The sequence below is a fragment of the Oncorhynchus clarkii genome, chromosome 18, assembly GCF_045791955.1.
Source record: "Oncorhynchus clarkii lewisi isolate Uvic-CL-2024 chromosome 18, UVic_Ocla_1.0, whole genome shotgun sequence".
Taxonomy (NCBI): domain Eukaryota; kingdom Metazoa; phylum Chordata; class Actinopteri; order Salmoniformes; family Salmonidae; genus Oncorhynchus; species Oncorhynchus clarkii.
In genome coordinates this window covers 18,182,246-18,203,420 of record NC_092164.1, presented here as the reverse complement: position 1 = coordinate 18,203,420, position 21,175 = coordinate 18,182,246, and the positions used below count along the sequence as shown (strand labels likewise).

General features: G+C 43.2%; 2 protein-coding genes across 4 annotated transcripts; both read right to left on the bottom strand.

Moving 5' to 3' along the window:
* Nucleotides 1-155: 155 nt before the first annotated feature.
* Nucleotides 156-8,003, bottom strand: LOC139373132 (transcription factor Sp3-like). 3 transcript variants are annotated; one of them, XM_071113265.1, is made up of 9 exons: nucleotides 7,849-8,003; nucleotides 7,494-7,591; nucleotides 5,767-6,000; nucleotides 3,937-4,503; nucleotides 3,506-3,700; nucleotides 3,207-3,408; nucleotides 2,903-3,092; nucleotides 2,422-2,618; nucleotides 156-2,309 (listed from the first exon to the last, which is right to left on the bottom strand). In XM_071113265.1, the coding sequence occupies exons 2-9, from the start codon at nucleotides 7,560-7,562 to the stop codon at nucleotides 2,053-2,055; spliced, it is 1,911 nt and encodes a 636-aa protein (XP_070969366.1). In that variant the 5' UTR covers nucleotides 7,563-7,591; nucleotides 7,849-8,003; the 3' UTR covers nucleotides 156-2,052. The 3 variants fall into 3 exon arrangements, with proteins under 3 accessions (XP_070969366.1, XP_070969364.1, XP_070969365.1); XM_071113263.1 differs by lacking the exon at nucleotides 7,849-8,003 and having other exon boundaries at nucleotides 7,494-7,598; XM_071113264.1 differs by lacking the exon at nucleotides 7,849-8,003 and having other exon boundaries at nucleotides 3,506-3,667; nucleotides 7,494-7,598.
* A 1,866-nt stretch (nucleotides 8,004-9,869) lies between these two features.
* Nucleotides 9,870-20,445, bottom strand: LOC139373131 (obg-like ATPase 1). Its single transcript, XM_071113262.1, has 11 exons — nucleotides 20,116-20,445; nucleotides 19,279-19,376; nucleotides 13,987-14,130; nucleotides 13,707-13,834; nucleotides 13,290-13,465; nucleotides 12,959-13,039; nucleotides 12,750-12,847; nucleotides 12,356-12,496; nucleotides 12,173-12,269; nucleotides 11,960-12,082; nucleotides 9,870-10,723 (listed from the first exon to the last, which is right to left on the bottom strand). Exons 2-11 carry the CDS (start codon nucleotides 19,374-19,376, stop codon nucleotides 10,616-10,618), a joined length of 1,194 nt encoding a protein of 397 aa, XP_070969363.1. The 5' UTR covers nucleotides 20,116-20,445; the 3' UTR covers nucleotides 9,870-10,615.
* Between the last annotated feature and the right edge of the window lie 730 nt (nucleotides 20,446-21,175).

Below are 21,175 nucleotides of genomic sequence, written 5' to 3'. Positions count from 1 at the left end.
GGTAATCCTGCCACACATGGCTTTGCTGCCACCTATTGTTTTCAGAAGTACTGCAACCAAAGATTGCTGTAACCAGAGGAAACATCTTTGCTGTTATCATACAATAACTAGTATGACACAAACAGGCACGCACGCACAGTCTGTCATTGGAAGGATTCAGGCTTTAATTATGATCCATTTGAAAAAAGGTTTTACAAAAAGTAACATTAAAATTTGACACTTTCTTAAAAAAAAAAAAGCTTTTGATACAAGAAAATTATTTATCTAAAGAAAATGGCTTCTATAAACAATGTGAATAGAAGATAATATACAGGTAAGTGGACGCTAAGACATGCACATACTGACAAGGAAAGATTACAATAACATTTAGAAATAATAATGGCATGATTGTTTCCTTTACAATGAGTAGCAACTAGCAAGAGAGTGGGAACATTATAGAATTCGAATGAGTAGAATATTGCGATTCAGATTCTACGCTTCACCCAGATGTGTGCATTGGATTGGTAGAAAAATGTCTGGACGAAGTTTCCACCCGAATCCACTCCCAATAAGTTCCATTTAAATCCATGAGGGTGAGTGAACGAGTACACACTTTGGGAGAAGGGTAGAAAATTGGACTCCACTAAATGTCTTGCAGTGGGTGCGTGCTCCAGCAGCCATATTTGATGTACCATTTGAAATGTTAAATATACTGGTCAGTGAACCTCAGCTGTTCCAGAAATGCAAAAATGGCAAGTTCAAAATGTTGCCACCATTTTGGGTGGGCGATTGAGAAATCGAGTTGATTTTCAGACCTGTGTCCTTTAACTCATTTTAATTCCATGGGTAGAAACCGATATGAGACGCTTCCTTCTGACAAGTCCCAGACTAAGCTAGTCATAGAAACAGAATATAAAATGTGACTATACAACACAAATGTGAAAACAACAACAGTTAAAAAACAAGTTTAACTGAAGACGCAGTTGACTTGAGCAAGCACTGCAAGTGTGCTCGTGTTGGCTAGACTGATGACTCAAACATTCTGCTGTGGGTCAAAGTTTCCTTCAGGCAGATGATCTAGGATCAGGTTACCCTCTCCAAATCCTAACCTCAAACATTAAGGGGGTAAACGCTAAACTGACCCTAGATCAGCATGTAAGGCCAACTTATCACCAAATCAATCCAACCACTAATAACGCTTCACCTGAAACTACAGGGCATGTCACAAGCTTTAATAGCATGAGGTCACATCACTTTCATGGGGTACAGGGCTGGAAAAAAATCTACATGGAAATAAAATATATATATAAAATAAAAAGTGTCCACACAGACATAACTTTATTGGTTAGCAAAGTTTCAATCAATCCAAACATTAATTGATCAGAACATTGTTAACTTATAAAAGGTATGTGTTGGAGAATCAATGTGCAAGCCCAACTCTACCACTACATTAAAGGTCTAACATTATGCAGATATTGGTTGTTATAAACTCCGTCAGTGTTTTATAATTTAAAGAAAGAAAGTGTTATATCATGGCTATGACAGCGTTCACAAGGTCTTAAAAGGGTGTTATGCTTGTCGTTTCAGGTGAAGAGTTAATGAAGCCACATGTAGTCTCTCAATACACAAACACCCACTCTAGAGAAAGCGATTGATGATTCAATATAGTCAATTAATCAATCAATCACTCTAGAGAGAGGGCTACTACACTTTTCCTATTCCCTGCATCCTAACACAATTACATGATCTGCAAAAGCTTAAAAAACACATGCATCTCCAGCATTTTATACAACAGTATGATACAAAATAAGGCATTTCGTAGTGAGTATTCATGTTTGCGAGAGTGTGTGTGCATCTTTGTTTGTGTGTACATAGAGACAACATTGAATGTCATTTGTTTGCCTGCCTATAAAAAGACTGCAAATAAAAAACAAAGTCATGATAACTCTTACTTAAAATATATATATATTTGTCATATATATTTACGTATATATATATATTCATATATAAAAAAAAATGGGAGAGAAAAGCCCACACGGTCCCTGTTTATTGGCCAGTCTATAAGCCACGCCCTCATTCCATGACCTCACCGGGCGCCACAGTGACCAGCTGCAGTGGGATCTCCTGATTGCCTAGGAGGTCATGGGCACCAGCAGCTGATTGAAGGATGAGGGTGGTTCCGTCTGCGGTGATGATGGTGTCGCTGGGGGGCGGAGACAATGAGGAGGAAGCCACACCTTTTTTATTCTGGTGAGTCTTTATATGTTTGGCCAGATGGTCGCTACGCATGAATCTCTTTGAACACTGTGCGCACACAAACTTCTTCTCTCCTGGACAGAGAAATGAAAGGGAGAAAAAGAGGTAGAGAGTGGTGAAAAAATAAGTGTGGTGAGCGTTAAGCGTGTGTTATGTAGTGAAGATGGTGTTCGTGTGTATTCCTACCCGTGTGTGTCCGTCTGTGTCTCTGTAGCTCGTCACTCCGGGTAAACCGCTTGCCACAGAACATCCAGTTGCAGACGAAGGGCCGTTCTCCGCTGTGCCATCTGAGGTGAGCCCTGAGGTGAGAAGTCTTACCGTACACCTTCCCACAGCCCACGATGTGACAGATATGCTGCTTCTTCTTACCAAGACTCGACCCTCTGGGAGGAAGTGGTGACAAGAGAGAGGGTTGGGGTCAACACACAAAGTCAACTTCTTGCAGTCATTTGAATTTGAATTGTCTTGGTAGAAACGGACCCTACTGAGTATAGAATGCGGTTTGACCACATTAACCCACTGAGCTAAAAGCTAGGATCCACCCTTTATATATATATATATATATATATATATATATATATATATATATATATATATATATATATATATATATATATATATATATTTATTTGTGTTAATATGTTGTGTGTGTGTCTTTCCAACCCACCTCCCTCCAGCCTCTTTACAGTTGGGACAGGTGCAGGCGACTCTCCTCAACCTCTTGCCCTCCCCAGTGGACATGTCCATGTCTTCGTCATCCATCTGGACACGCAGGTTGTTGATGTCACTGGGGTTGAGGGTGGAGTCACCACTCAGCTGCCACTCTTCAGAGTCTGGCTCCTCCTTTATCTGGATGTCTGTGGGGAGAGATAGTTGTGTGTGTGAAAGAGAGAGAGACAAAGTAAGAAAGAAATAGAAAGATGGAGAGTTTGTATGTATGTGTGTGTGTGTATACATATGCATGTTCCTACCTGCAGGACTGCCGGCCTCCTCTCCCTGTGTGTATTGTATCCCTGGCTGTCCTATAGAGTTGACTGTAACAGTCTGGAGGTTAGGCAGGGTGATGGATCCTCCCTGACCCATAGAGAGGCCCTGGACAGGAGCCAGAGTCAGCTGCTGGCCCCCCTGGACCTGGGGGAGCTGGAGGCCCTGCAGAGACTGGACCCCTTGGACCTGAGAGGGAGTGCGTTAGAAAGAGTTACACACATGCATGATCCCACACACCTACGTACGGTAGTGAAACAGATAAACACACACCCACACAACCTACCTGGAAGGTCTGCCACTGTATCTGTCCCGAAGCAGTGACTGTCTGGGCCTGGATGAGGAAGGTTCCAGGGTTGACGAGCTGGACACTCTGGAGCGTCTGCCCAGACTGGGATAGATCCTGTCCCTGGGCCCCCTGGTTGTCCCCCGACAGCTGTAGGATGGGCTGCGAGAGGGACGAGGCATGAGAAGTGGACACCTGGATGAAACAGACTTAATTCAGTCATGGTATTTTTTTTCAGCCATGCTCTTAGAACAGTGTCCCGAGGAGGACCTACAGCAACATACATAGTAATATGATATGACCTGCTGAAGACAAGTTAAACAAGACTAGTAACTTTTTTTCCTGTATGAAGGCTCACTGTAATATGACTGTTATATGTGGTGTAGGGCACTGGGAATAAAGCCTAGGGAATTCTATGTCATATGACTGACCTGTATTTGCTGCAGGTGGTTGTGTGAGTTGTAGTTCTCTGAGGATGGGTCTGAAACCCCGGCAGACACGGCAGTAGCTTGGGTCAGAACCCCCGTCCCGTCGATGGTCTCAGGCAGCTGGGATGATGAGGTTGTTGGCACATAGAGGTCTGTGTTACCGTTAGCTTCACTAACTAGGGTCGCTAGCTGTTTGGCTGCACCTTCCTGCCCCTCCAGCGCTTGGGAGCCCATGATCAGCTGACCGTCGGTCGTCGTTGCTATGGGAACCGTCTGAGCGCCGGCAAGCCCTAGTGATTCGAGGTCTATGCTGTTGATAGGGAGGAAAGTTATGTTACCCCCCGACAGCCCCATGGGAACCGCGCCGCTATAGGTCGTGCCCCCGGCCAATGACACGCCCTGAATCTGCTGCATATGCCCGGCCTGCGTTAGGAGGTCAGAGGTTGTCGTCGTGGCGATGCTGATTCCGATATTGCCATGGCTACCGTCCTGGATGAGCTGGATTTGGCCCGAGCCATCGTCCAATCCCTGTGCAGAGAAGCCTGCCAGAGTTCCATCTGAGTTGTGGATCTGAGGGATGACATGGGAGAGTTCGGCATTTGTGTGTAGAGAATATTGTGTGTAAGGGCTAACATGATAATCGACCTGGTACTGGACATTCTGCTAACAGAGGTGTGTGTGTGCAAGTGCATGTGTGTGTATGTATGTGTATACACACACTACATGGCCAAAGGTATGTGGACACCTGCTCGTCAAACATCTCATTCCAAAATCATGGGCATTAATATGGAGTGGGTTCCTCCTTTCTGCTACAACAGCCTCCACTCTTCTGGAAAGGCTTTCTACTAGATTTTGTAACTTTGCTGCAGTTTCAGCCATAAGAGCATTAGTGAGTTCGGGCACTGATGTTAGGCGATTAGGCCTGGCTCGCAGTCGGCGTTCTAATTCATCCCAAAGGTGTTTGTGGGGGGGTTGAGGTCAGGGCTCTGTGCAGGCCAGTCAAGTTCTTCCACACCAATCTCGACAAACCATTTCTGTATGGACCTCGCTTTGTGCACGGGGGCTTTGTCATGCTGAAACAGGAAAGGGCCTTCCCCAAACTTACCGCAAAGCTGGAAGCACAGAATTGTCTAGAATGTCATCATATGCTGCAGCGTTGATTTCCCTTCACTGGAACTAAGGGGCCTAGTCCGAACCATGAAAAACAGCCCCAGACCATTATTCCTCCTCCAAACTTTACAGTTGGCACTATGTATTTGGGCAGGTAACGTTCTCCTGGCATCAGTCAAACCCTGATTCGTCCGTCAGACTGCCAGATGGTGAAGCGTGATTCATCACTCCAGAGAACCCGCTTCCATTGCTCCAAGGTCCAACAACGGCGAGCTTTACACCACTCCAGCAGACGCTTGGCATTGCGCATGGTGATCTTAGGCATGTGTGCGGCTGCTCGGACATGGAAACCCATTTCATGAAGCTCCCGACGAACAGATCTTGTGCCGACGTTGCTTCCAAAGGTAGTTAGGAACTCGGTAGTGGGTGTTGCAACCGAGGACAGACGACTTTTACAGTTGACTGGGGCAACTCTAGCAGGGCAGAAATTTGACAAACTGACTTGTTGGAAAGATGGCATCCTATGACGGTGCCACGTTAAAAGTCACTGAGCTCTTCAGTACGGGCCAATGTTTGTCTATGGAGATTGCATGGCTGTGTAGTCGATTTTATACACCTGTCAGCGACGGGTGTGGCTGAAATAGCCGAATTCACTCATTTGAAGGCATGTCCACATACTTTTGGCCCTGTAGTGTATATGCATGTGTGTGTACAGTACACTACCTGGTATTGTATGCTGGACACTCCGTTGGCTGAGCCGTCGTTACCAGATGCTGTGACGTAGATGGGCTGACTGTCCATGTTCCCGATAGGGAGAACATACTGGCCGTTAGAGGTCATCATGCCAGAGTTAGGAATGTGGACGACTCCCTGCTGCGCATCCTTCCCGGTCGAGACCGGGGTTAACAACTCCCAACGGTCTGAACTTGTTAGCTGGATGGCGGTCATGTCTGTGGTCTGACAGAGAGAAGACACACATTCATAAATTGTTACTCAGATTCAATGTTGCGGAATGCAAAAAAGTTGGTCTAGTTACAGACGGCATTGGCCATAAGTCTTACGCCGTTGCATTGTAGTTCACAAAGAATATGAAGCAAAAATATTGATTTGGAAATGACATTTCTGTACTATCTGAGATGAGAGCTAGAGGTACAGAGATAGATACCAGAGTGCAGGCTCCATGCTGTGAATAGGGCAAAATGGCATGCAGTATGGTTTGATATCACAATACAGTGTCAGCAGACAAGACAATTATTGTGGATATTGTTAAAATAGATATCCAATCCTATATTATAGGTATCTACAACATTGGACTAGTAATAATACAGTAGTATCAAGACATTTCCCTTTGGCAAAAATGAGAAATCAACCATGAACCTAAATATTTCTGAATCCGCTATACAGGCTATGGCGTAGCTAAGTGGTTTGATAAGAAAGGATCCAAACTTCCTCAAGCATGTAACGCATCTACCCAATTCAGCGCCTATTGACGAATACATTATATTCTGACAGGAGAGTTTTGGTAAGAGCCCCGACGATAGTCTAAACATTAACACGCATCGCTTGCTGTACGTTTTTTCATATCAGGAATACTTTTAAAATGTTTTTAAACAAATGGTTAAAATTACTACACAACTTTTATAGGATTTGTGTTCCACACGGGCATATCTCCATGTTACATCGCTTATTTACAAAGACAGAAGAGACATAGGCGGCCACGAACACGTGTGTATGCAAGACTGGAGATGAAGTGTAGTTCATCAACTGGAGACACACAGCTTGTCGATCTGTGCAAAACTGCTACAGTTAGTATATTTTTTTTATTTTAAATACAATTTCCCGCTGATATGAAAGATAAGGCGGATATTAGCATATGTTTTGAAAACCACTGAACGCAATGATTGGCGTTTCTAAATGTTATAACACAGCTTCGGAATTGTAATTCACATGGAGCCAAATGTGGGCGAAAGTAACAGCTGAACAGTCTACATAGGGATAATCGTTTTCGAGAGCTAGTCACCACAACTAGACAAAAAACATCTAAGAGTCCCTTATTTCATACAACGAATAGAGCTAGAGTGGCTAGACAAAATACGTAATCGCTACAACATGGGCGTGGGGGAGATATTTTGTAGTCCGGTGCACAGATTCCCACGTTCTCTGTTCGGTTTCCCCACTCACCCCTCCTTTCCCCACTGTACCCCTTTAGCCCCAGGTAGACGAGCTAAATATCAGCGACCTGACCAAGTGACGGGCTGTGTCCTACCCACTATGGGCGGGTTCTAGAGGGGTAAAGTGGGTGGCCGTTATAGCGGGGAACACAGCGGCGGAAGTATACTAGCTTTACACCCCCTGCAACATTTAAAACGTGTGAACTTCTAGCTAGCTAAAAACACCACACAGTAGTAGCTCGGAGGAGTCGAAATACGAGATAGAAAACGTTGGGGTACCTGGTTTTCCGAGGCTCCGCCGTGCTGTAGGAATTCGCTTTGACTGCCTTCCACGTCCGCGGTAGCCATTTCCTCTTGTTTCAAACGTTGCTCTGGCGCTAGCATGGAGAGATAGGAAAATTGAGCAAAACACTACATTTCTCACAGCTTGCCGCTCCTAAAATGCTGCAAAGAGACAAACTTCAGTCGATGAAGAATAAACTGCAAACCCTAACTTTGCGACAATGTTTCAAGGCGGATTTCGACACAGATTGAATGTTTACTTTTGTTAACTAGCTAACTACCTAGCATAGGTCTCCTGCAAAAGATTAAAAGCCGTAGCTAGCCTGCTATCGGTTGTAACGTACAAACTCACCGGTTGGTTGTATGCTTCGATGGGTTAAATGTTATGTACCAGTCATATCGTGAATTGTAATAATCGAAAGATTATCTGATCAACTAAACTCCGAACATTATTATCTTTTATCAAAGGCGGGCTTGTGTTGATCGGTGAATTCGGGTCGATTTTTTTCTATTTTGATTGACAGTGAGGGAAACACAAAAAGGGGGGGCGCTAACAAGAACGTAACAGGAAGTCCCGCCGTTCTTCTCAAAATTGATTGGTTAGCTTTGGGGTTTGGTGAGACTTCTATGGCCAAGCGATATGTCCGTCATTTTTATGGGATATCGGCTTCCTGTTTGTTTTTAAAGAACCTCAAATATCTGGGAATCTATGGTTGAAATTAAGGAGCAGGAAGTGTTGGGAAAATGGCCAAAATGTAATTGCAACACCGTTTAAGTTCCAATATTTTTCGTATTAATGTATCCGTATATTCACCGTGTTACACTACTAGGTTAGCTGGCTAACATTGCAACTAAGCTCCGCTATCTTTAAGTCCAGTGATCGTGAACATCTTGGCTACAATGTTCTGTGAGGCTGCCAGCCAGATGTTGCTCATTGCCTCTGCTTTTTGTAAGGAACTGCTTCAGTTATGCTGAAAATGTTCAAGAATATGTGCTGGAAAATAGTCATTGCAACAAGGAATATTTTTTGCATGAACCAAGACTCGTATGCACAGAACCTGTCTCTGTGCATATAATCTATTTTGCAGTATCAACATGTTCCCCCCCAGCCTGTTACAAGCATTTTTTTTTTTTTCACCAGGTAGGCTAGTTGAGAATTTCTCATTTGCAACTGCGACCTGGCCAAGATAAAGCGTAGCAATTCGACACATACAGAGTTACACATGGAATAAACAAAACACAGTCAATAATACAGTAGAACAAAAAAGTATATATACAGTGAGTGCAAATGAGGTAAGTTAAGGAAATAAATAGGCCATGGTGGCAAAGTAATTACAATATAGCAATTAAACACTGGAACGGTAGATCGGCAGAAGATGAATGTGCAGGTAGAGATACTGAGGTGCAAAGGAGCTAAATAAATACCAGTATGGGGATGAGGTAGGATGGGCTGTTTACAGATAGGCTAAGTACAGGTGCAGTGATCTGTAAACTGCTCTGACAGCTGGTGCTTAAAGCTAGTGAGGGAGATGTGAGTCTCCAGCTTCAGAAATTTTTGCAATTCGATCCAGTCATGGGCAGCAGAGAACTGGAAGGAAAGACGACCAAAGGAGGAATTGGCTTTGGGGGTGACCAGTGAGATATACCTGCTGGAGCACGTGCTACGAGTGGGTGCTGCTATGGTGACCAGTGAGCTGAGATAAAGCGGGGCTTTACCTAGCAGAGACTTGTAGATAACCTGTAGCCAGTGGGTTTGGCGACGAGTATGAAGCGAGGGCCAACCAACGAGAGCGTACAGGTCGCAATGGTGGGTAGTGTATGGGGCTTTGGTGACAAAACAGATGGCACTGTGGTAGACTGCATCCAGTTTGTTGAGTAGTGTTGGAGGCTATTTTATAGATGACATCACCGAAGTCGAGGATTGGTAGGATGGTCAAGCATCCCCATCCACTTCAAAATACAACACAGCACATACACCCTGGTTCAACACGCACCTGAACATCCATCAATTAAGACACATTTGAACATAAACTGAATCTGTGGTCTTGTTTTAGTGTATTGTTGATCTATATTGTGGTTGCAGTGCATGCGTTTCCATGAAAATGCTTGTGTCAGGCCCGGGCCCAGTTGCACAAAACATCTTAGAATTTCCCCTTACCTAAGGGAATTGGAGTGTTGCATAAGAGTCCCTCAAACGTTTTCCTTAGGTAAGGGCATACTTAAAGGGGTTTTATGGTAGTTTGAAGGCATGTACTGTATGGCAGAAAGTGTCTGGTTACCATGGAGACCTGATTCACTGACAAAGTCTGAGATTGCATTTTTGGGAGGGAGATTACAAACTAGAACTTCTACATTCAAGACAGGAAAAACTAATTGATTCAGAAGATAAAACATTTATTTTAGTAACTTGCTTCTATTAATTTCTAGCATGTCAAGCTAACTTACAGAGTAGGTAGCTAGTTCGCCAGCTAGCTTTGTAGCCATGGATTGTGCACCTTCCATTGTTTAGCTAAGTAGCTAGCTAGTTGATGTTTTCCTTTCAGGAACCAGAACAAATTAAAGCAATATTCACCTCAAAATATGAACGTGGCCAGGGGTGTCAGAAGACTGATTTATATCTTCCTCTTATTCACAATGTTGCAGCAATGTCTTGTGTGAGGTGGGCAAAGATATACATTTCATATAGTGTATGGGTAGGTGCAATAATCAGGGTCCCATGCCAACAAAAAAAAGGCACCAGGGCAGATTTTGTATGGTGGGGCAAATACGGAAGTCACGTTGGTGGTTTCTGGTCAGGCACAGTCAGAGATGCCTACTTTACTTAAAATAATAATAATGGTCCCTCCTTGTTCCAATCAGTCCTGACTAGGGCCAGGAGTTTTTCCTGACCAAATAAACTGACCAGCAAACACTTCAGGACCTGGTACTGACCTCAATGGTTGCAGTGTGCACTCGATTTTTATCCTACCATACATAGAATTAATCAATCATTCTAATTCTACCCTCACATTCATAATACCAGGAAGAGGGGAGAAAATCAGCAGACACTGCGGCCCTCGAGGACAAAATGAGACGGGACACAAGAACCCTGTGTTAATGTACTGGTCGCGTTGGTCCCATCACTTCTTCGCTGCCTTGGGTGCATTGGGTGTGTTGAATTTGAAAAATATAATGTCTCCGTCCTCCACAATGTAGTTCCTGCCCAGTTGCCTGTACTTCCCAGCAGCCTACGGGACAAATCAAACCAGAAAAACTTTATTGACATTATACAAAGTAATTTAGCAAGTTTCAAGTTAATATCACATGCACAACAATGCAGTGATCAATATCAATGTAGTACAAAAAAATAACAAGGTAGAACAAACATACACAAATAAAAATAAGAACACAAGAAAGTAAGGAGCTATATACAGGTAAGTTCCAATACCATATTTACAATATGCAGGGATACTGGAGCGATAGAGGTAGATATGTATATGGGTAAGGTGACTAGGCATCAGGATGTATGATAGAGTAGCAGCAGCATAAATTAAGATTGTATGTGAGTGTGTGTGTGTAGAGTCAGTATAAATGTTGTGTGTGTTGGAGTGTCAGTATGCATAGGAAAAAATACAAGGGTCAACTCAGTCTGTGTAGCCATTTTGTTAGCTATTTAGCAGTCTTATGGCTTGGGGATAGAAGCTGTTCATGACTGCGCATGTGTGTGTGGACCATTAAGTCCTTAGTAATTTGGAACGTGAAGCTCTCAACCCGCTACACTGCAGCCCTGTCGATGTGGATGGGGGCGTGCTTGCGCTCAAGTCAGAATACCATTTGTTGTTGATAGAGGCACACCCCTCCCCCTCTCAATTTCCATGAATCTACTGTCCTATCTACTCGGTGAATGGAGAATTCATTGAGTTGGATAGCCAAGGGGTGGTATCTTGTCCAAAAGCAATGTTTCAGAAAAGTAGAGAATATTGCAGTTTACAAGAGACTCGTTGGTTGCAAATCCGCAGTCAAAATGTAATTCAAGTGACTGTACATTGGCCAACGGAATGGAGGGAAATGGTGGCCAGTTTTCCCTTCGCCTTAATCTCACCAGGATTCCCCTCTGTAAAGCCAATGTTTCCCCTTGGGTACCAGGAAAATTGGGGCGGAATTACAGAAAGAGCCTACGGCAGATGAGTCAAAGTTGAGGCCGGATTTGGGATAAGTAACTGCTGATATGGTGTTATTGTTGGTTATAAGAAATTATAATGGATACACTTTGAAAATAAAGGAAAAATAAACAGCAATAGTCCCAAAAAAGCAAAGTTGGGTCAGAGCTCGCAAAACAGAGGTCATCCAATACAGCGCCATCTTTATCAGATGGTCTTATCCAGAGAAGATCAGACAAAAAACTTTTGACAAGTACTTATGGCATGCCATCTACACCCACGACACAGTAAATCTTTCTCTCAGCCTCACACAAGTACACACACCTTGACAGCATTCTCAGTGCCCTCTTCTTTGAAGTCCTGGAACTTCATGACCTCTGCCATGATGAAACCTTTCTCAAAGTCAGTGTGGATCTTCCCTGCCGCCTGGGGCGCCTTGCTGCCTTTCTGTAGGACAGAGAGGAGTAATACATAACGCTGTGATATTCACACCCACACCTCATTGTGGGAGAGAGATAACCAAACTGTGTCTCTTACCCTGACAGTCCACGCTCTAACCTCGTCTGGTCCCGCTGTGAAGAAATATTCCAACTGCAGAGCTGCATAGCCCGTCTTAATGATCTTAGTCAGTACACTGCAATACACACACAGTTATTAAGGTAACGGTTTGCAATATCATAAAATGTGTTCATTGTGTATTTGATCTGTCCGTGTGTGTACCTCTGAGTCTTTGCCTCCTCACAGTATTTGTCCTTCTCCTCGTCGGTCATGTCCTGTAGTTTGGCCTCAAGACCTCCACTCACTGGTATGACCATAGCTCCTGGGTCATGGGCATCGACCCACTCCTTAATCTTAATCAGCCTGGGAGAGAATGTATATTTAAGAGAAGACAATCCTATGTATATAGATAGAGAGAAAAAAACTCTATTAGAAAAACATTATTTTTTGCACAAAATGCCACAATCATAAAATAAACCCCTACTGCAAGCAAAGTGCAGACCCTCAACAAGTAGCATTTCAGCTCCTCAGATAATGGTTGCCAGGCATCACAAGCCAAATCACGTAAGATTCAGAAAGACAGGAAATAAGGAATTAAGAAAGAGAACCCACTGACCACTTGTTCTTTTTCCTGATGTAGTCCTTCTCTGAGAGGTTGACCAGGTAGATCATGGGCTTGGACGTGAGGAACAGGTATTTGTTCAGCACATCAATCTGCATACACAGACAACACACTGGGTTATGTGCGTGTTCTGGTATACAGGCCCCTGCAACTAATGGTACTCTGCCCTCTGTCTTTTGTGAGCACACACACATAGTCCTTACCTCCTTCTCGTTCCAGTCATTGTAGAAGCGGACATGTTTCTTCTCCTCCGAAATCCAGTTCTTTACCTTCAACATGATGTCCTGAGTGAGGGATGAGGGAAGAAGGGAATGAAAGGAGAGAACATGAGTAAACAAATGCTGAATTCTGATTTTATCTGTGGCCCCTTCTCCCTAGGCACGCCTGTGGGTCTCAAACAATCTATGAGAGGACATGGAAAAGTGTTTCAAGCGCTTGAATCAAGCACGCACACACAGCTTCGGACCTCAGTCTCAGACCCAATAGGCCACTCATCAACCACCCCACACACACACACACACACACTCTACTCACGTATTCAGGTTTGAGTTTCTTGTCTCCTCCTCTGACAGCAGTCTTCTCCAACTTATCTATGATTGGTCCAAGAGACTCCTCATCCTTCAGCCGTAGCTCCTCATGGATTATCTCAATGTCCCTCACTGGGTCCACATTACCCTCCACATGGATGATGTCCTCATCCTCAAACGCACCTACACACATTTATGTCCAGATTATGCAATGGTGCTGGACGTCACAAAGCTGCTAAAATAGGAATTGAGTATATTGTTCATGCACATCTGAACTGTGCTAGCATCGAGTAGGTATGAGTGCCCCATTGATTAGAATGGAAGCTGAAAACACGCTTGCGGTTTTAATGCGGATTTGGCATTACAAATGTACACCAGGATTACAGTGTATGTGTGTGAGTTTCTGTGAGTGTGTTAAACTCACGTGTCATGTGGAAGATGCCATCGCAGGCACTAATGTGAGACAGGAAGGCGTTGCCCAGTCCTTGTCCAGCGTGAGCTCCTTTCACCAGCCCAGCTATGTCCACCACATTCAGAAACGCTGGGACTTTACTGTCCAATGAGAAAGAGATGGAGAAGTTACACACACAAACTTGATGTACAGAGTGTTTACTCATACATACATTTCCAAGGCTTGTGGAAGGTGCAGAAGTAGTTGTAACATTCTACATGAATGTGCACTCTGCTCACAAACACAACCCTACCTGAGGGGCTTGTGGAAGGTGCAGAGGTAGTCATAGCGTTCGTCAGGGATGGGTACTCTGCTCTCGTTGGGGTCGATAGTGCAGAAGGGAAAATTCTCTGCTGCGGCTTGGCTCTTGGTCAGCACATTGAAGAATGTTGACTTCCTGTAGACAAAAATGACAAGACAAAGTTTGTCACTATTCTACAGCCCAAGACATCTGCATGGTAAGGTCTTCTGAACAACCAAAGCAGATACTGTTGTCTGATTCGCACTGTACTGACATGCAGCCAGCACAGTACAGGTTGTGTTGGCCCTAGGGTTGCAAAGGGTCAGAAACTTTCCGGTAAATTTACAGGATTCTTCCATGGGAAGTTAAGCCCGAGAATTTTGGAAATTTTGCTTAAATTCATTTAAAAAAAGTTAGCTTAGAACATTGAACCTTTTTTTGTGGGATACACAAGGCAATTATAGGTTTTGTGGCATATTTTGGTTAAACTATCCCCAATTCAATGGAATTTCAACCCTCTGCATACACAGTGCATTCTTCCATCTCATGTACAGCTGATCTCAAGATCTTGCACACTAATGAGACGCTATTGAGCCCACACTACTACACTGTCTGAGCCAAGGACTACATGCTTTCTGGTAAGTTTTGATTACAATACTGGGTGGGGTGAATATATTTTATATGACATACATTATTTTGTTGTTAACTAGTAAATTGTAGCCTACAGCAAAGTGTGTTTAAATCATTTCTAACTATTTCTGCTAGTTAGTTTCTGCTACCATGTGGGTTTTAGCTTGCTTGAGCCTGCTGAGGAGTGTAAATTCACCGGTTTCCATACATGTTTAATCTTAAAATATTTATCTTACAATGGAGTTGCTTAATCTAACTGCTTAACTATTTATCTGTACATGGAACTGTATTTTTTTAAACTATTTTTTTCCTAATCTTTACAGGAAAATACCACGGGCAGTATCTGATGTATCTGATGGAGACATTTCACTGCAGCTAATGTAGAAGAAAAAGCTGTGTACATTTGCAAATACTGTGCTAAATCATATGTGAAGAATGCAACAAAGATGCCAAGTGCATAAAGTTCCCTCAGCGCTCACAACAAGCAACCTCTGACAAAAGTCCCTCTACTTCTATTCGAGGTGAAAATGATGAATCAGACACTATCGATAGCAACAGCTCATGGTCCTCCTGGAATCAGAAGTGTTTTTGACTCAATGGAGGAACGTAGTCAGAGAAATGCTGATGAATGTCTTGCTCGAGCTGTGTATACAACTGGTTCACCTCTGATGCTCACAGGCAATGTGTATTGGAAGAGATTTCTGAATGATCTTCGCCCAGCATACACCCCTCCAAACAGACATGCTTGATCTACTCATTTTCTAGATGCAGAGTTCAAGTGAAAGTCAAGCAAATCATAGAGAAATCAGACTGTATTGCAATCATCTCTGATGGGTGGTCGAATGTTCGTGGGAAAGGAATAATTAACAACATCTCCACCCCTCAACCAGTATTCTACAAGAGTACAGACACAAGGGCCAACATACACAACGGTCTCTACATTGCAGATGAGCTGAAGGCAGTCATCAACGACCTTGGACCACAGAAGGTATTTGCACTGGTGACAGACAATGCTACGAACATGAAGGCTGCTTGGTCTAAAGTGGAGGAGTCCTACCCTCACATCACACCCTTTGGCTGTGCTGCTCATGCATTGACTCTTCTCCTTAAGAACATCGTGGCACTGAAAACAATGGATACACTCTACAAGAGAGCCAAGGAAATGGTTAGGTATGTGAAGGGTCATCAAGTTATAGCAGCAATCTACCTCATCAAGCAAAGTGAGAAGAATAAGAGCACCACATTGAAGCTGCCCAGCAACATCCGTTGAGGTGGTGTCGTCATTATGTTTGACAGTCTCCTAGAGGGGAAGGAGTCTCTCCAAGAAATGTCAATATCACAGTCTGCAGATATGGTCAGCCCCATCAAGAGGATCCTCCTGGATGATGTATTTTGGGAGAGAGTGGTAAGCAGCCTGAAACCTACAGCAGTAACCATTGCACAGATTGAGGGAGACAATGCCATCCTGTCTGATGTTCAGACTCTGCATGCAGATGTAAGAGAATAAATCTGTACTGCCCTGCCCACTTCACTGTTCCTCCAAGCAGAGGAAACTGCAGTTCTGAAATATATCAAAAAGTGTGAAGACTTCTGCCAAGTATGCTGGGAAGAGCATCCTGTCTGGTGCAGAGATAAATTAGGCCTATGGTGTCATCACTACCGTGCCTTGCCACCTTGGTCTGGATGATAGCAAGGTTCTTGGCAGTCTGGCGAAGTACATTTCCAAGCAAAGGCTTTGGGATGAAGATGCAATATGGCAGTCGTGCCAACATATCTCATCAACCACCTGGTGGAAGGGACTTTGTGGATCTGAGGCGCTTTCCCCTGTTGCTTCCCTCATCATCATCATCATCATCCTCCTCAATCCCACCAACATCAGCCGCCTCAGAGTGCAAATGGTCCTTGTTTGGGAACACACATTAAAGCACGCAACAGGCTGACCAATACACGGGTTGAAAAATTGGTGGCCATCCAGGCAAATTTTTGGCTTTTTGAGCCTGACAACGAGCCATCCTCAACAAGGTTGGAAAGTGACAGTGAAGATGAGGCCTCAGAGTAATGTTCAAGAGGTGGACATTGAGGAGGTCCAGGGAGAAGACATGGAAGCCTGAGAGGAAGACAACCAAAGCTTTAGTTTCTAGACTATCATTTTACAGATGCATGTTGAAAATGTTTTCGGGAGATGCGATGGATCATTGGGGATCATTCAATATTCTCTTCCTTTTGTTGTTCAGCGAAAACGCCCCATGTGAAGAGTCAACTCATTTAAATAAAGTTCAATTCGTAACTAAATTGTTTTTTGTTTTTATTTCTATTGGAAGGATTTAATCATTTGCAATTAAGTATTTATTTTTTTTACATTTGACCTTTATTTAACCATGTAGGCCTGTTGAGAACAAGTTCTCATTTACAACTGCGACCTGGCCAAGATAAAGCAAAGCAGTGTGACAAAAACCACAAACAAGAAAAATCTATTTACAGTGTGTGCAAATATAGAGGAGTAGGGCAATAAATAGGCCATGAAGGCGACATAATTACAATTTAGCATTAACACTGGAGTGATAGATGTGCAGATGATGTGCAAGTAGACCCCCATCAGCCCCCAGCTGTGCCCTCGATACCATATGTGAATTGATCACCCAACTTCTATCTTCAGAGTTCGCACTGTTAGGTGACCTAAACTGGGACATGCTTAACACCCCGGCCGTAAACTAGATGCCCTCAATCTCACACAAATTATCAAGGAACCTACCAGGTACAAACCTAAATCTGTAATCCGGCACCCTCTCAGATATCACCCTGATCAACTTGCCCTCAAGTCTTCAACCAGGATCTCAGCGATCACTGCCTGCGTGCGTAATGGATCCCCGGTCAAATGACCACCCCTCATCACTGTCAAACCCTCCAGCGAGCAGGCCTTTCTAACTAAAAACAGATATAGCCATTGTTTCACCCCAGACCAGCACGAAAACATCATGAGGCTTTCTGCATTAGCATCGAATATATGAATTTTTTCAGGTAAGTCAGGAATCAATATACTCAGAAATGATCGATTATCATAGATTTATCGGTGGTGACAGTGTTTCCTAGCCTCAGTGCAGTGGACAGCTGTGAAGAGGCACTCTTATTCTCCATGGACGTTAGTGTCCCTAAACTTTTGGAATTAGTGCTACAGGATGCAAATGTCTGTCTGAAAAAGCTAACCTTAGCTTTCCTGACTAACTGTGTATATTGGTTCCTGACTTCCCTGAAAAGTTGCATATCACTAGTTGATGCTAATGCAGAACGCCACAGGATGTTTTTGTGCTGGTCAAGGACAGTCAAGTCTGGGGTATATCTGTTCTTAGTTTTTAAAAAAAAATTAATGGGGCATGCTTATTTAAGATGGTGAGGAAAGCACTTTTAAAAGAGCAACCAGGCATCCTCTACTGACAGGATGAGGTCAATATCCTTCCAGGACACCCACGCCAAGTCGATTAGAAAGGCCTGCTCGCTGAAGTGTTTTAGGGAGCGTTTGACAGTGAGGGGTGGTTGTTTGACCGTGGACCCATTACGGACCCAGGCAATGAGGCAGTGATCGCTGAGATCCTGGTTGAAGACAGCAGAGGTGTTTTTAGAGGGCAAGTTGGTCAGGATGATATCTATTAGGGTGCCCATGGTTTCAGATTTAGGGTTGTACCTGGTAGGTTCCTTGATCATTTGTGTGAGACTGAGGGCATCTAAGTTAGATTGTAGGATGGCCGGCGTGTTAAGCATATCCCAGTTTAGGTCACCTAACTGTACGAACTCTGAAGATAGATAGGGGGCAATCAATTAACATTTGGTGTCCAGGGCACAGCTGGGGGCTGAGGGGGGTCTATAACAAGCAACAATCTTTTTAAGTAGAAGGTCGAATTGTTTGGGCACAGACCTGGATAGTATGACAAAACTCTGCAGGCTAACTCCGCCCCTTTTGACAGTTCTATCTTGTTGGGAAATGTTGTAGCTGGGGACGGAAATTTCAGGATTTTTGGTAGTCTTCCTAAGCCAGGATTCAGACACGGCTTGCGGATTGTGCTAAAGCAGTGAATAAAACAAACTTAGGGAGGAGGCTTCTGATGTTAACATGCATGAAACCAATGCTTTTACGGTTACACAAGTCAACAAATGAGAGCGCCTGGAGAATAGGATTGGTGCTGGGAGCTGCAGGGCCTGGATTAACCTCTACATCACCAGAGTAACAGAGGAGGATAAGGGTACGGCTAAAGGCTATAAGAACTGGTCGTCTAGTGCGTTCGGAATAGAGAGTAAAAGGAGCAGATTTCTGGGAGTGGAAAAATAGATTCAAGGCATAATGTACAGACAAATGTATGGTAGGATGTGAGTACAGTGGAGGTTAACCTAGGCATTGAGTGACGATGTCTACTTATGAGAAGGTAAAATATTTATGTTTCTGTCTCCATATGATAAATATATCCAATGCAAAAAGCATCTACATTTAAATGGTATTAATATTAATTTGCATATATTCCCGTTAATTCCCATATATTCCCACGTAAAGTTTCCTCCTTCCTCCTCTGAATATTCCCCAAAATATGCAACCCTGGTTGGCGCTATAGTGTGAATCATGCTAATGATTCTCCAAACCCTACTTTACAACTATGGGCAACTACTAAATTGTAGTCATGTCCATACCCAACATTCGGCAATCCCACAATCCCAATCTTCAAAGAAGTCCCGAAACGTCCAATCAGTGGTGGTTGTTTTGGTCCTTCTCCCTTCTTTGGAGGCATCTGCAACAGCAACAAAACATTTAGCAACAGAAATTAAACAATGCACAGCTCTTGAACCAAACAACGAAATTATGGGACATGCTTAATATTAACATTATATTTGTACATGGCAGACAATTCTACCAGGCTTAGCTCTCACAGCCCAGGGGTCAATTTCGGAAATCGTGTGCATATTGTTCCCTTTCACTCTGACATCAACCTGTCACTAGTTTTTGTACTTATTACAATGGCTTACTACATTAGCAAGGCTGGGTTCGCAATGCCACAACATTACCTTGAATTAGACCCCAACCTGTATTGTTGCTGGCAAAGAATACAGACAGCAATCTATACCCTGCGATGACACATAGATACCTAGCTAATAGTAATTTATCTTGGATAGCTTCCCTGTTTCATATCGCTGGCTCAACACCTAGCTAGCTAGCTAGCTACTCAAATTGACACAAACGACAACCTAATTTGAAAAGACAGACGTGCCAGTTGGCGCAGCTAACCAACTGTATAGCTAGCTGACAGCTAACTAGCAAACAGGCTAAAACACATGTGGAGAAGCTAGCTAGCTAGTACGGAATGGTCCGGAGTCCCATTCATTATGCTTGTCAGCATGCTAACTTACCAGGCCAACTAGCTAGCTATGTCAAGTAACGTTGTTGTTTATTAAAATACAACGGACCATTTTCGCAAGGTCGAATATATAACCAAACAAGCATGTATTTAACGAGCAATATGCTCATATTACCTTGATTTCGGTCTCTTTTTGGGCAGCTATCTACGAAAATAGATTCGTTCGGAATTTGTTCACACTGCTCACAGCTAGCGAAACTAGAAAGGGGTCGTCACTAGTTACCACAGCCACAAAGTATTTAATTTAATTTCCTTAAAATGTAATTTTCAAACTAACCTTATGCATAAACTTAAATTAAAATCCAAAATATATGTTTTGTTTTCACAATTTTTTTACGATATGTCCAATTTTTACTTTGTGCCTGTGCTATATAGTGGAAACCCTATAAAAGAGACAGCATATCGGAAGTGTTTTGTGTCTCCGCATTCTCAATGGACGAAACCTTATTAACACGTAAAGCGAAAAACGTTTGCAGTGTGACGTTTGATTCAACATCGATCAGCCCACGCGGTGGCGGTAATGTAATATAATATTGGATGCCACCCGCCGTTAAACCCCAACGAAGAAGATCAGCCCGCGAGGTTTCCTTCATTGACACATAAACGAGGCCAGATATACCTAACCTGTTACACTTGCTTTGGCAACGTAAACATGCTTCCAATGCCAATAAAGCCCTTTGAATTGAGTCGATCCCTTTGAGGAGATGGGGAAATGGGACTGTTAATTTTTGTTGTTTTTCACTTTATATATTCACTTTGTATGTTGTCTACCTCACTTGCTTTGGCAATGTTAACACATGTTTCCCATGCCAATAAAGCCCTTGAATTGAATTGAATTGAATTGAAATGGGAGTGAATGGCGCTAGCTCAGAAACCCAATATTGGGTGACGTAGCATGACAACGTGAATGCGATTGGTCAATAGTCTGCTGGGTGGGGCGTTACACGTTCCCTCATGCATTGACCAATGTCTTTCCTGTCTCTTCCTTTCTCAAATATAATTTTAAATTAAATTCTAATGGCTTTATTGGCATGGGAAACATATGTTCACATTGCCAAAGCAAGTGAACTAGATAAACAAAAGTGAAATAAACAATACAAAATTAACAGTAAAAACATTATTCACAAAAGTTTAAAAGGAATATAGACATTTCAAATGTCATATTATGGCTATGT

Bases quoted from the DNA above. Each gene is read 5' to 3' on its own strand.
- LOC139373132 (XM_071113263.1), bottom strand. From the start codon at position 7,598: ATGCTAGCGCCAGAGCAACGTTTGAAACAAGAGGAAATGGCTACCGCG. The intron at 6,001-7,493 runs GTACCCCAACGT...TCTCTCTGTCAG, and splicing joins GCGGAGCCTCGGAAAACCAG to ACCACAGACATGACCGCCAT. The intron at 2,619-2,902 runs GTGGGTTGGAAA...ACTTCCTCCCAG, and splicing joins TGTAAAGAGGCTGGAGGGAG to AGGGTCGAGTCTTGGTAAGA.
- LOC139373131 (XM_071113262.1), bottom strand. From the start codon at position 19,376: ATGCCTCCAAAGAAGGGAGAAGGACCAAAACAACCACCACTGATTGGA. The intron at 14,131-19,278 runs GTATGGACATGA...TTTTGTCTACAG, and splicing joins GTGGGATTGCCGAATGTTGG to GAAGTCAACATTCTTCAATG. The intron at 13,835-13,986 runs GTAGGGTTGTGT...CTCATTGGACAG, and splicing joins ACCTTCCACAAGCCCCTCAG to TAAAGTCCCAGCGTTTCTGA.